This window comes from Passer domesticus, chromosome Z (assembly GCF_036417665.1).
Source record: "Passer domesticus isolate bPasDom1 chromosome Z, bPasDom1.hap1, whole genome shotgun sequence".
NCBI lineage: Eukaryota > Metazoa > Chordata > Aves > Passeriformes > Passeridae > Passer > Passer domesticus.
This window is the reverse complement of record NC_087512.1, coordinates 59,064,251-59,076,529: the sequence shown is the minus strand read 5'-3', so window position 1 is coordinate 59,076,529 and position 12,279 is coordinate 59,064,251. Positions and strand designations below refer to the sequence as shown.

Here is a 12,279-nt window from a genome sequence, read left to right as displayed (position 1 = left end):
CAACACAATAAGTGATTACTACATTACATTTTAGTAATGATTTTATAATTAGTGATATCCTAAGGAGCCTTAACAATTACAAACAAATCTCATGAACTGACTAGATACTAGATTTTAAGACCTGTAGTACCTTGAAATTTGGTCTTCATCAATGATAACAGTGTGAGCGAACAGAACACTGTGAATTGACAGCACTCCATAGGGTTTATCATTCGGCTGGATAGTGACATGAACAACAGATGGATAAATCAAAACAGCATCTCCCTGCAAAGTGTCTTTAAGAAGCACAATCTGAAAGGTCTCAGCAATTTCTGGTATGGCATCATCAAGAATCTTAAATTTCAAATATGCTTCATGAACTAGAGGTGGGAAAACAAGAGTTGCATTTGGCTGTAGATCTAGGAAATCTACATTAAGCTGTGCATGTACAGCTGAATCCCCAGTTATGATGGCGTAACTGACAGAGACTTCATCTTCATCAGGTCCAATTAATTTTCCATTGACATCTTTACCACGAACCACTTTGATTGATATCACTTCATCTTCCTCAGGCACCATATAAGCATTCTGAACAAAACGCACAGGACTGTCGTTTTTCCTAATATTAATCCAAACAGAATTTTTTGTCTTGTTGATTTCAGCCCCTCCCTCCACACTCTTCAGACAAACAACAAAGATTTCATCATTTTCAGGTACCTGGGAAAATAGTATTAGCAACTGTGTGTAAGTCCCATTTCAAATATATGCAGAACATTTATATTGAGAAATATGGTTTATGCATTTTGCAGAAGAGTAAAATTATACTAACTTGAAAGCTCATTTCATATTAAAACAAACAGGAGAATAGTCTTGCTTTTAACTTTCATTAAAAACCCCTTTTCAAAATTTAAGGTCTCTATTTTACCTAAACATACTTCTGAAAGAGAGTAGAAAGTCAAATAAAATACAAATAAAAACTACTCAAGAATCAGAAAAATCTTCACCTTTACATCTTGACATTATGAAGAGACCAATTGCCATTTTTGAAACCCACCTCTACTTGTAAAGAAGTGTTCCACTCCATTACTTAGATTTAAATTTTCTTTTTTCTGATGTTGATTCTGATCTACCTCTACAGATAGAGGTGCTGGAGAAAATAGAGTAGCAACTTTTTTATAGAACCTACCTTGACCCTACGCAATCCCTATGCAATTGGAATCACCACAAACCCACACAAAATTTCCATCTGAGTGGAAGTTTCAGATCTGAGTGTTTTCTTGTTTTTACTAATAATTTAGATTTTGGTATTTCTACAAAACGAGTGTTTAAAACTACATTATAGTTCTAGCTATTTCTTCTCCAATATCTGATGCAGGAGACAATAAAGAATAGCTCATAAACAACAAAATACTGAATTAAGGATGAATTTCTGCTTTATATTAAGTATACATATATGGACAAAAATAGTGTGATGTGATTCCTGGGTATCCTGTGCAGAGCCAGGAGTTGGACTTGATCCTAATGGGTTCCTTTCAACTCAGCATTTTATATGATTCTATGATTCTATATTTTGTTCTCCAAATCTGGATTAGCTACACCTATGGAACTGAAAAAATATTGTTACTAATACATACAGATAAAAAGTAAATCTTTAAAAATTATTTGTGATCTTTGCATTTCATCCTTATTGTGGACTACTGGAAACCAGAAGTATTTGCTTCTGAGAGGAACTCCTGGACAAAAGTACAACTTCTGAAAATCCTGCTGTTCAGTATTTCTTTCTCTTTCACATTCATTTATTTATTGGACACCCTCAGATCCTTTTCTATGGCTAGAAGAGTGGGCATGATAGCTTATGCCAATTCATTTCCTTTGGCTTGTAGCACTGAAACATGCATAATGCCATTGACTGATATCACAGTTTGTTGTCAGTGTGAGATCTGGAAGATCTCAGCCACCGGTTTCCTATACTGAAGTACAACACAGCTGATCTACTTCATTAAAAAAAATGCTCACTTATGTTTCATTTAGTTGACTAACTAATATTCCATCTGGCATAATTTAAGAATATACATTTAAGAGAGCCAAAATATATCCATAACTTTAGCTGTAGTTTACATCTTAACATCTTGTATACAGATGATACAGGACACTTTGTAATTCTTAATGGCATCATTATTGACCAACCAAAAACCCAGTCAGACTTCAAAGACATATATAATATAAAAGATTTTCAGTGTTGATTTGCCTCTTTCGTTTTCTGTTTAAAAGTTTCCATTATTCCTCACTAAAAAAGGAAATGTACACAACAAAATTACTACAAAAATACTATTGAAGAGATCAGAGCTGCAGTCGCCGAATTTTTGTAGGAAAAAGGCTTTGCAATTCAGAACAGTATCTGCTGCAGAGTTTTTTCTTAACTTTAGATCTTAACTTCAGCTCAAAAGAAGTTCTGAGAGTAACACTAAATGCTTGTGCATTCCATCAGCAGCAGCAGCAGTAAAGGATTTTTACACAAAATTAACCTTTTGTGTACAGCCACAGAAGACATCCAGTGAGTGGACCACCATGGCTGTACAGATCAAACTCTGAGTTAAAGAGCATTAGAAGGACCTCTCAGAGGAAAAATAAATCACATCTCCCTACAAACTAAATTAATTCTTTTCATATATAAATTACAGAGATTATACATCTAATCTGAAAGAGATATTTCTACAGAGCAGTTTGGAGCAGTCCCTTAAATACTAGTATGTGTATAGACTTGAAAGACTATTTTCCATAATCAGCAGAAATGCATAAAAAATTGCTTAAAACTTCCCACTTTGACACACTTTTTTTCCCCTACATAATATTTTAGTGAATTTCCTTATCAAGCTGTTCAGTATCATGTTCACACAGAAAAGTTAAATAAAGAAACATCAGTCTAATAGATGATCCTCTGTGTAGTTAAAGAACATCATCTTTGACAATACAAGAACCTCACTATTCCATCTGAATAAAAATATAAAGCTTTCTTGATTGTTTATACTTTTACTGTACAGCACCTAACAGATCTAGCCAGAACAGTCAGGGTATGTTCAGAAACTAAAAATATTAATTGATGAGAAATACAGAGGCAACATTAAAAAGATAAAACGATAGCCCACAGAGACAAAACTGAACTTTATGAAGCAGAAGGACCTGTAGCCCTGTTTAAGCCAAGCAATTACTAACAAAATATACAAAGTCCTTCCAAAACAGCAGTCAATCTATACATCCAAACCAAAAATGTCAGCTTGTTTTTACCTGATCATCAAGCACTGTTAAATTATAAATCAATACTGATCTCCCAGGGGTAAATGTAATATTTCCCCTGGCTGGACATAAGTCTTCTTCAGCTGAATTTGGTCCATCTTCTATCTGCAAATAATTGTTTTTTATTATAAGAAATATACAGAGCATACATAAAAAAACAGTACAATAGTCAATATACAGTGTATGAAATGCTTAAGAAATTGCTATTAATTCACTCCTGATCATATGTACACACATCCAGTAGTGAAAATCTACTCTTTTTTGGAAGCTGGAGTAACACTCTGAAGAAATTATGTATTGCCAGAGAAAGACAAAGAAAACCACTTCTATACAGGCCTTCTGAGAACTCTTTGGTATCTACTGATGCATAACTGACTCTTTTCAATAATAAAAAGGATAGCCCTTCCCTTTTAATTTAATCAGCACTTCCTAATCAGTTCCAAGACAAGATAATAGCAATTACTCATTTTGTGATTTTTCTATCTTGACTTGTGATACTAAGGAAATTACACTTAATACTAAAACCTGAAAAAATAGTAAGACCCACAGACACAATATATTAAGGTTTTATTTTAGAAAATCTTGTAAATTTTTCTCAACATATGTATATAAAAAACTTTTGGAGATTAACCTGATAAGTTGTGCAGATAGCAAAATATATTGGATTTAAAACAAACATATCTGCAATAAATAACATAAGAATCTCTAAACATTATCTATACATGCTGTATTTAGCGTGCAAGAACATCCACTACAAATGTTTTGAGATTTTGGCACATCTAGATTACATCTTTGATGACAACCGATAAAGGAATTTTGATATGAAAAAGAAACCATCTGTAATTTTAAAGAATGTAATAGAATCAGAAACAGACAAGAAAAAAAAAAATCTCCCCTCTCACAATACGTATATCCCATTCACATAAAGTATGCGAGTAATGGCCTAAATATTCAAGTAATGATTTTGAAAGGTTGAAATATCTGGGAATCCAAACTACAATCTTATAGATACAGAAATTCTCTAAATACTGAGTTCAACATTTACATGCGCAAAGGTGGCAAAAGCACCTTCAAAAGAGTCAGGTGTTTATAAACTTTGAAAAATATACAAGACATTTCTTGCACACTCAACAGACATTGTTTGCTAACAATACCAACAAATGCTGCTTCAAATATCCTCCTAAATATATTTTTGTTTTTCCTAAATTAAGCAGTTAGATAATTGCAATATTTTCCATTTGAAAGGTAGTATCTTCCCATTTTATGAAACAAAATTAACAAATCTAGATATAGCTATTTAGTCCTTTCACTTTAATAAACACTTTGCTAAGTTATAATTATGGCCTTACAGCTTCATCTAATAGTCACCGGTACAAAGATTTTTTGATAAACTCACCTCAAAACTTACAATGACTGTCCCATAGGTTCCTCTCTCCCTGATTAGAGTGAGCAGAACAAATTCATTTCTGCCCCTAGGCTCATTCACTGTGATTAAGGCAGACTAACGAGGAAGAAAAGAGACAGGCAATTAGGCACAGATCAAATACCACAGCAGACAGAAGAAATTGTTACCATAGAACAAACTCCCACAGACAAGTTAATCCAATCTGCAAACCAGTCTGCTGATGGCATACATTTCCTAGCAACCAATTAGTTCAGCTCTTAGAAAGATTGGAAAGTTTGAGATTAAAAAATTATCATAATTATCATAATACAAGTGGAGTGGGTTTTCTTGGTTTTTGTTAGTGGTTTTTTGGGGTTTTTTTGGTAAATGAGCATAGCTGTGATACACTAAGTAAGCACCAGCACATGAGCACTGGTCATATTTACAGGAGTTCCTACCCTTATTAGAAATAGGTTTTCTCCATTAATATCTCATTTGTTAGATAACTAGACTGCCTATCAACTAACTGTCTGTCAAAACTGACTGTCTATGCACTCTGTCTATCAAACTGTTATAGCTGAGAGATTTCAAAGACTTACAACACTTCAGGGAGCAGCATGGCTTAATACTACAGTGCTAAAAATTCTTCTTTTTGGATTTTTTTCAGGGAAGTCTTCTAAAAAGTTTATTTCCACAATGCCACCAATAAAGCAGAGTTTCTCTTTCTGCTAACACAAACTTTATCCATAGAAGGGATAAGAGCAGTATAGTATAGTATAGTATGATATAGTATGGTATGGTATGGTATGGTATGGTATGGTATGGTATGGTATGGTATAGTATAGTATAGTATAGTATAGTATAGTATAGTATAGTATAGTATAGTATAGTATAGTATAGTATAGTATAGTATAGTATAGTATATATTTATTATAATTTATTACATTGTATTATGCATAGATCATTATGCTGCTCTTACAGCTTGAGAGTTAAATATAAAATTGCTCACTTAAGATGGGAAAAAGGTGTATATTCTTAAAATTTCCAAGCCACCTCTTTAACTTTCCTATGTTATTATTTCTCATTTCTTCCACAGTATATTGAGGGGCTGAACAATTTCTAAAAGCTTTATATTTAGATAAGTAACATAGATATTCATCCACGTTTGAGGATCTCAGGCAACATTTCAACACCTAAAAGCCTACAGAAATATTAAAGCTTCATATATGCATGAATTGCATACATATGTAAGATTTATCTCTAGAAATATTTTCAGAAATGTAACTCAGAATCTGTTTTCAAGGGATTTGGGTGAATAACTAACCAGCATCTTTGACAATTTCATCTTTATGTTTACTAAAGTGTTTTAAAATATACCACATAAAAAGTCATACCATGTTAAAAGAAATTATTCCAAAGGCATTGTCATTTGATAAGATTGTTACAGTGACAGATTTGGGAGTCCCAAGCTTTATCCTTGCAGATGGTTTCTAAAATTAAAACCAAAATTAAATATTAAGTATGGTAACAGAAAAAAAGGCATTTTGATTTTACTGTCTCTTGAGAGTTAGCTTACAAATATTAGCTTACAAAAAATGTATCTTTTTATTATATATCACAGTGAAAATTGTTTAAAGCAATAGAATGCACTAAGATCATTCCTAACTGTGGAAATACACTGTAAATAGTCAACAATAAAGTGCTTGAAAACTTGAAAATTTGAAAAGCTTGAAACTTTGCAAATGATTAACAATAGTTAAACAATTAGTAACAGTATGTCAATAAGAAACCATACATGAAGCATATATCATCGTCAGAAATTGCAAAGTTGTTCTTTTTTCCCTAACATTTGTGTAAAACTGAAAGTTTGAAGCTATTATAGTGGGATACCAGCTAAAGGACTTACTGGGATAGCAACTCTAAGAATCAAGTTTTATAGCATTGTAAAATTGAGCTAGATTTACAAATCAAAGTAAGAAGGAAGGGAAAATATGCATTTTTATATTCACTGCAAACATCCCCATAGATGTGTAATATTGGTAATGAAATAGAAAATTTCTTTTTATAGAATTTACATCATACTTAGTCATGAATTGTAAGCTAAAAATACATGAATATGAACCCCTCTCTTATAGCATAACTCGTGTGAGATAGAAAAATATGAAGAAATTTATTGGTAAATATTTATAAAATTGTTTGGGTTTAGGTAAATCACATTTAGCCTCTGCTTCTGGAGGACTGGAAGTCATCCTCTTTTTCTGCTACTTCCACCCTCTCCTCCATCCATGCACATTCTAGGCAGGAAAACAGTAAAGGCTGAGTCTTCACAATCTAACTCTTCTGGGCTCTAGTACACCTTCAAATGTCCACAGCTGAATGCAATGCCTGCTCAAGTGTCAGGTGCAGCAACATGACACAGAGACATCCACAGAAATGCAAACTTTCTGAAGGGCAATAAGCATCATCCTGTTTGGGTTCCAGATTTTAGCTCTTACCTATTACTGTTCACAGGCAGTAAGACTACACTGTAATCTATGAAATACCATTCACCTATATTAGATTATCCCCTGTTTTCTGTGGAATAGATACATTGAAAAATTGAAACTTACCAGTAGTGTCAAGTGAAATGTGAATGTCTCATCAGCCTCTGGAAGATCATCATCACAGACAGATATATACACTGTTCGGTTTGTTTCTGTATCGGGTATAAATGCAGCTGCATATGTGTCAAAAAAGTCTCCTGTGTTTTCACCATCAATCTGCAATAAACACACAACCAAATGCCACCTCCTTCTTCCTTCAGTATGTTCTATATTACCATTCTAGACTCATTCAAACAGACTTCATATCCTGTTTGCTGCACATAAGACTTTCCACTGCACATAATTCTTTACCCTGCTGTCATACAGTTAATTCTGGACAGAAGGTACATAGGTAATAACCCATTTTATTCATGCTGAGTAAACAGGTGAAAAAGAAATGAATGATAAAATGAACAGAGCACTTTCTTCAGAAGTACTTATGACTTCCTTCCCAGCAATTTCGTATCTTTTGCATAATGTACCATATGAAAAGGTTTTTTTATTGGAAAAGCCATGCCCGTACAGGAAGCATAGATCCGTACATCTCATAATATTCTACATGAATTAAACTTACCTTAGGATGTAACTGCCCTCTGCCTTCCATTTTAAGTACTGGAAGGAGCCTAGGCATTCAACCTAGATTAACAATTTTATTAAATTAGCAAGATTAGGTCTTCTAAAAAGAAATTCCCTCCTTTCATCTCAATCAACATAAGAAAATTCCCCTAATTCTACTGTAAGTTAGCTGATTAGAGGAGAGATTACAAAGGCAGTCATGTAAAAACATAAAGGGTCTAGACTAAGTTTACGGTTGGGCACTAACACTAAATAGAGAGAAGCCACTGAACCAGCATAGCTGCCACACCTGAATCATCCTTCTTAGAAGCTAAATGCTTGAAAGAACTATTGTGAAAAATATTATTCTTCCTCCCAAAAGAGTGAAATTAGATGTTCAAAGAAAAGGAAACAAAGGGGTTTTTGTCACTCTCACTTGTCTCTCTTATCAGTCATACTCACAACTCTCCACGTATCCGAGTCCCAAAAAGCACATTAAAAAGTTATCCACAGTTACTGAGAATATAACTGCCACAGTTTCTTACCGACACAATTGCTGTGATGTTAGCAGGCTTCCCTGTCCTTTCAATTACAAGACGTATAACAGTTGTACTTGTTTCATTGACTACAAATTCTGTTTCTCCACTGAACTTCACTTCTGTTTCTCCAGATGTGAAATGAATGAGCAATGCTAAAAGCAAATAAACTAATAAAGAAGCAGAGGGCATCCCTGTGGAAAAAAGATATTAAAAATAAACTGCACATCTAAAATAGACAAATCATTTGCGGTTGACCTTACCAACCCAGTTGATCCATTTCAAATCTTCACATACCATGATCATATTGTGAGTGTCAGAATGAAATCAAAACATGCAGAGGTCTCCAATACAATCAAGAAATATAATTTCAATATCATGTGTATCTAATTCTATTTTTATAATTTTCATTTAGTGATTTTCTAGGAAGTACTTATCTACTTCCAGTGGAGAAATAAGGAGCTTCGTTTAAGAAACATTTTTTTTTTACATTCCCTGTTTACAACTATTTTAATTTTCAAATTCTTTTTTTTTTTACATTCCCTGTTTACAACTGTTTTAATTTTCAATCAACAATAATTAGCTTCAAGGTTGACAGTTCAATTTCCACCTTCTTTGCTCTCTAGATTGTGTTTAAAAACATACAAAAAATTACAGGAAGGGTGAAGTGTTGGATACTTGCAATCATCTCACAGATCATTTTCTGACATCTTATTCACCATGAAACATCCTCACACATTTGAATATATACTTGAGTCTTATCCCATGATACTTTCATGTGTTCCTGTCCTAGAGAACAACTGTGCTACTTGGCCACTGCAGTCTTTATACCGGCAGACTTTGATTTTCATTTGTGTCTGCATAACACCTAGTATTTTCTGTTAGGTTATGCAAACTTAAAACCCATGTTTTCTTTTACATTCTCCATTTCTCTTACGTCAGAGTCCAGTTTTGTGATGTAAAATACAATTTTAAGTCCCAGTGAAGTCATCAGGTGTTGATACTATGAAAAAAAAAAAACTTTTAAAAGAGTCTGACACAACACTTTTCAAATGGTTGCATTGTTCTGCAGAGGCTTACATTGCACAGTGCTGACCAGAACTGAGAACGTGGATAGGGCAGATTGATGTCATAAGGATCTTAGAGGTGTTGGAAAAAAACAGGAGAACAAAATTGTGCTCTAAACATCAAAATGCATTACAACATCAAACTTTAATTGAATTAGCTCCCTCACCAAGCTTCTTTTAATCTGTAATCACTATTTTACCTTATTACTTAAAATTTCTGTACTAAAGGTAAAAGCAGTATTTTGTGTAATTAAATATTTAAATAAAATGTCAATTTGCTTAAAATTATCCTTTCAGTTGTCACAATTACCAGACAAATCTGGTCCATTGCAGTTGTATAAACTATGAATAACATATTACATTAATATTTGCATATTAATAACATTTAAGATCAGACATGTTTGCAAAGCAGTTTGCTCTCATTATCTGAGTGACAGTTATGAGTATTTAATCATAAATCATCACTAAAACAGCAAATGTCATGAGTATACTAAAACACATTTTTCTAAAATGTGTGTCAAATTTGAATCAGAGCTGAGGTCCAGCACATACTCTGAATGAATTATGTTTGCAGTCATATAGTTTTAATCCTCGACTGAACAGATAATAAGATAGCCTTCAGACCACTTTAACTAATGCAGCTTCAGAAAGACTTCAAGTCTTTGATTCATCTTTCAACAAATTCTGTCTAGGCAAGGATAAATTTTATGTTGTGAGGACTTGAAATAAACTGCTATCAGGCAAGCAAGAGAACAAAAAGATCCACAGACACGGCTTTTTAACTACGTACATATTGGAAGTACAGTCAAGAAAACTATCAATGTTTTCCGGAGTACCTACAAACAAAGACTGGTGGATTGACAAAGTAAGTTGATTTTAATTACCTGTAACAATAACTTCATCTAGATCTGTTGAGCATCACAGAGGGAACATCCACAAAAAAAAAAAAAGGTATATGCAAATAATCAGGACTATTTTCTCTATGAAAACAGCTGCTCTTTTTCACCACCTGCTTTTCATACCCACCACCCAAACAATGTCTGATTATTTCTGAAAAAAATGTCACAACAGTAATGATTTTGCTGCACAGTTCACACTACTCTAAACTTTTATTACCAGGAACACAGTCCTTCAAGATATCTATGGCTCTTACTGGGAATTCAGTGTGTAACAGAACAGAAACAATGCTTGATTCTCACATACCTATCCATTCAGTAATACTTGTGCAGCAAAAACTTACGGTGGGAAGCAAAGATAAAATATATATACATAAGCCGCCTGGAATTCAAAATTATCAGCACTTCCAAAGGGTTTTTTCCTAGTTTTATGTGGAACTGTTCTGAACAAACAAAGAAACAAAGAAACAAAGAAACATCAAGCAGGAAAGAGTTGTCTAAGTTGTGTAAACTCTCAGCCAATTACACTCTACAGAAGCAGGCATCATCCATACTAAACTGAGGAATTTGTTGACCTTTCAGCTTCAGCTGTTACCTTGCCATAGACTTCGCCAATACCTTCCCACGGTACATGCTTCTAGTAAATAATACTGAAAACATGATCCTTGAGGGCAAGATTACAAAGTTTAGAATTACTTGAATTCTATTACTTCTGCTAGAGAGCATTCTAAAACTATAGGATTACTCCTGCGGAACAAGAGAAGTTTCACAATCATACCATCAATTATTCAGCTGGTGTGTATCCTTCCTTGTTATGTTATTTGTATGAAGATTTACTTTGCACAGCCTGCCAGAAGCAGTTTTTACTCTTTATATAAACTACACTTTTAAAATCATGATTTCTTTTAAAATTTATATGGTGTAATATAATAAAAATACCATACATCAAGACTAAGAGAATGCAGAACAAATTTATTAAAATAGCTGAAGACATAGGTCCCAGTATTTTACTTAAATTAGAAGTTAAAGTTAAGTTTAAAAAGTTAAGTTAAAAGTGAACTCACTTTGTACACTAAATTCCTAAGTTAATTTATATAGGAATACAATTTGTTCTTTACTAACTATATTGCATAAAGTTCAGCAGAAACCTTTGCAAGATCATGGATTACAAAAGGACCCTTTCTTACTTCCCTCACCTCACTAAACCACTGACGACTCTAATTTGTAACTTTTTTTTTTAATTAAGCTGAAACTCTAGTCCTTGTTCACTGCTAAATTTTGGTAAACCATACATATGGTGATCAAGTACTCCCCTCTGTTTCAGTTAAATATTATTGAGTTCATTTCTCTCCAAACAGGATATTGATATATTATAGTTAAATTAGTTTAATGAGCCAAAGTAATCGTTATGTTTTTATAAGAACTACAAGCAAGAGAGCATCACACATCTTTAGAGCATGTACAACGGATTAACTAATTTGTTGTCATGTTCTGACTTAAACAATTTCAAAAAATCATTTTTAATAGCAGTGGTAGTTTAAAACAATGCTATGTACTGAGGCCTAGATGATGTTTCTAACTGATTTATAATAAAAATTTCTCGCATCAAAACCAAACCATACCTTTCAAATAATAATCTAGACATTTTAATGGTATTAAAGGATTTTAAAAGTAAAAAATCCCATTCACCAACCATATAGTTTTAAAAAAGTAAAGAAATCCAACTCAGAATTCTGAGTCATGATCCCTAATTAACACTTTCTTTTAGTATGCATTTTATGGTACTTTTTGAAGCAAATTTGTATTTTCCTCTAAAATATGGAATATTCATGTAGAATCAAACAAATCATATACTGATTCCATGTAGTAATTTCCACAATACTGTCACAATTTATATAAGCAACACCACTTCAATCTGTTGTCCAGCTGGAGCCAAGGCAGGCTTATGAAACTGGTGAATCACCAAGATTAACTTGCTTTTCCCAG

At 33.2% G+C, this 12,279-nt stretch overlaps 1 protein-coding gene across 3 annotated transcripts in view; it reads right to left on the bottom strand.

Moving 5' to 3' along the window:
- ADGRV1 (adhesion G protein-coupled receptor V1) overlaps nt 1–12,279 on the bottom strand; it is a 283,830-nt gene that overhangs the window by 250,508 nt on the left and 21,043 nt on the right. The window contains exons 1-7 of one of the 3 annotated variants that reach the window (XM_064402835.1): nt 8,340–8,428; nt 7,814–7,875; nt 7,267–7,416; nt 6,052–6,147; nt 4,670–4,774; nt 3,265–3,378; nt 131–696 (exon numbers count right to left, since the gene is read on the bottom strand). In XM_064402835.1, the coding sequence (XP_064258905.1) occupies nt 131–696; nt 3,265–3,378; nt 4,670–4,774; nt 6,052–6,147; nt 7,267–7,416; nt 7,814–7,870 (1,088 nt within the window). In that variant the 5' untranslated portion in view covers nt 7,871–7,875; nt 8,340–8,428. Of the gene's footprint in view, nt 1–130; nt 697–3,264; nt 3,379–4,669; nt 4,775–6,051; nt 6,148–7,266; nt 7,417–7,813; nt 7,876–8,339; nt 8,525–12,279 lie in introns of those variants that run through there. The other 2 variants (XM_064402834.1, XM_064402836.1) reach the window with 2 other exon arrangements.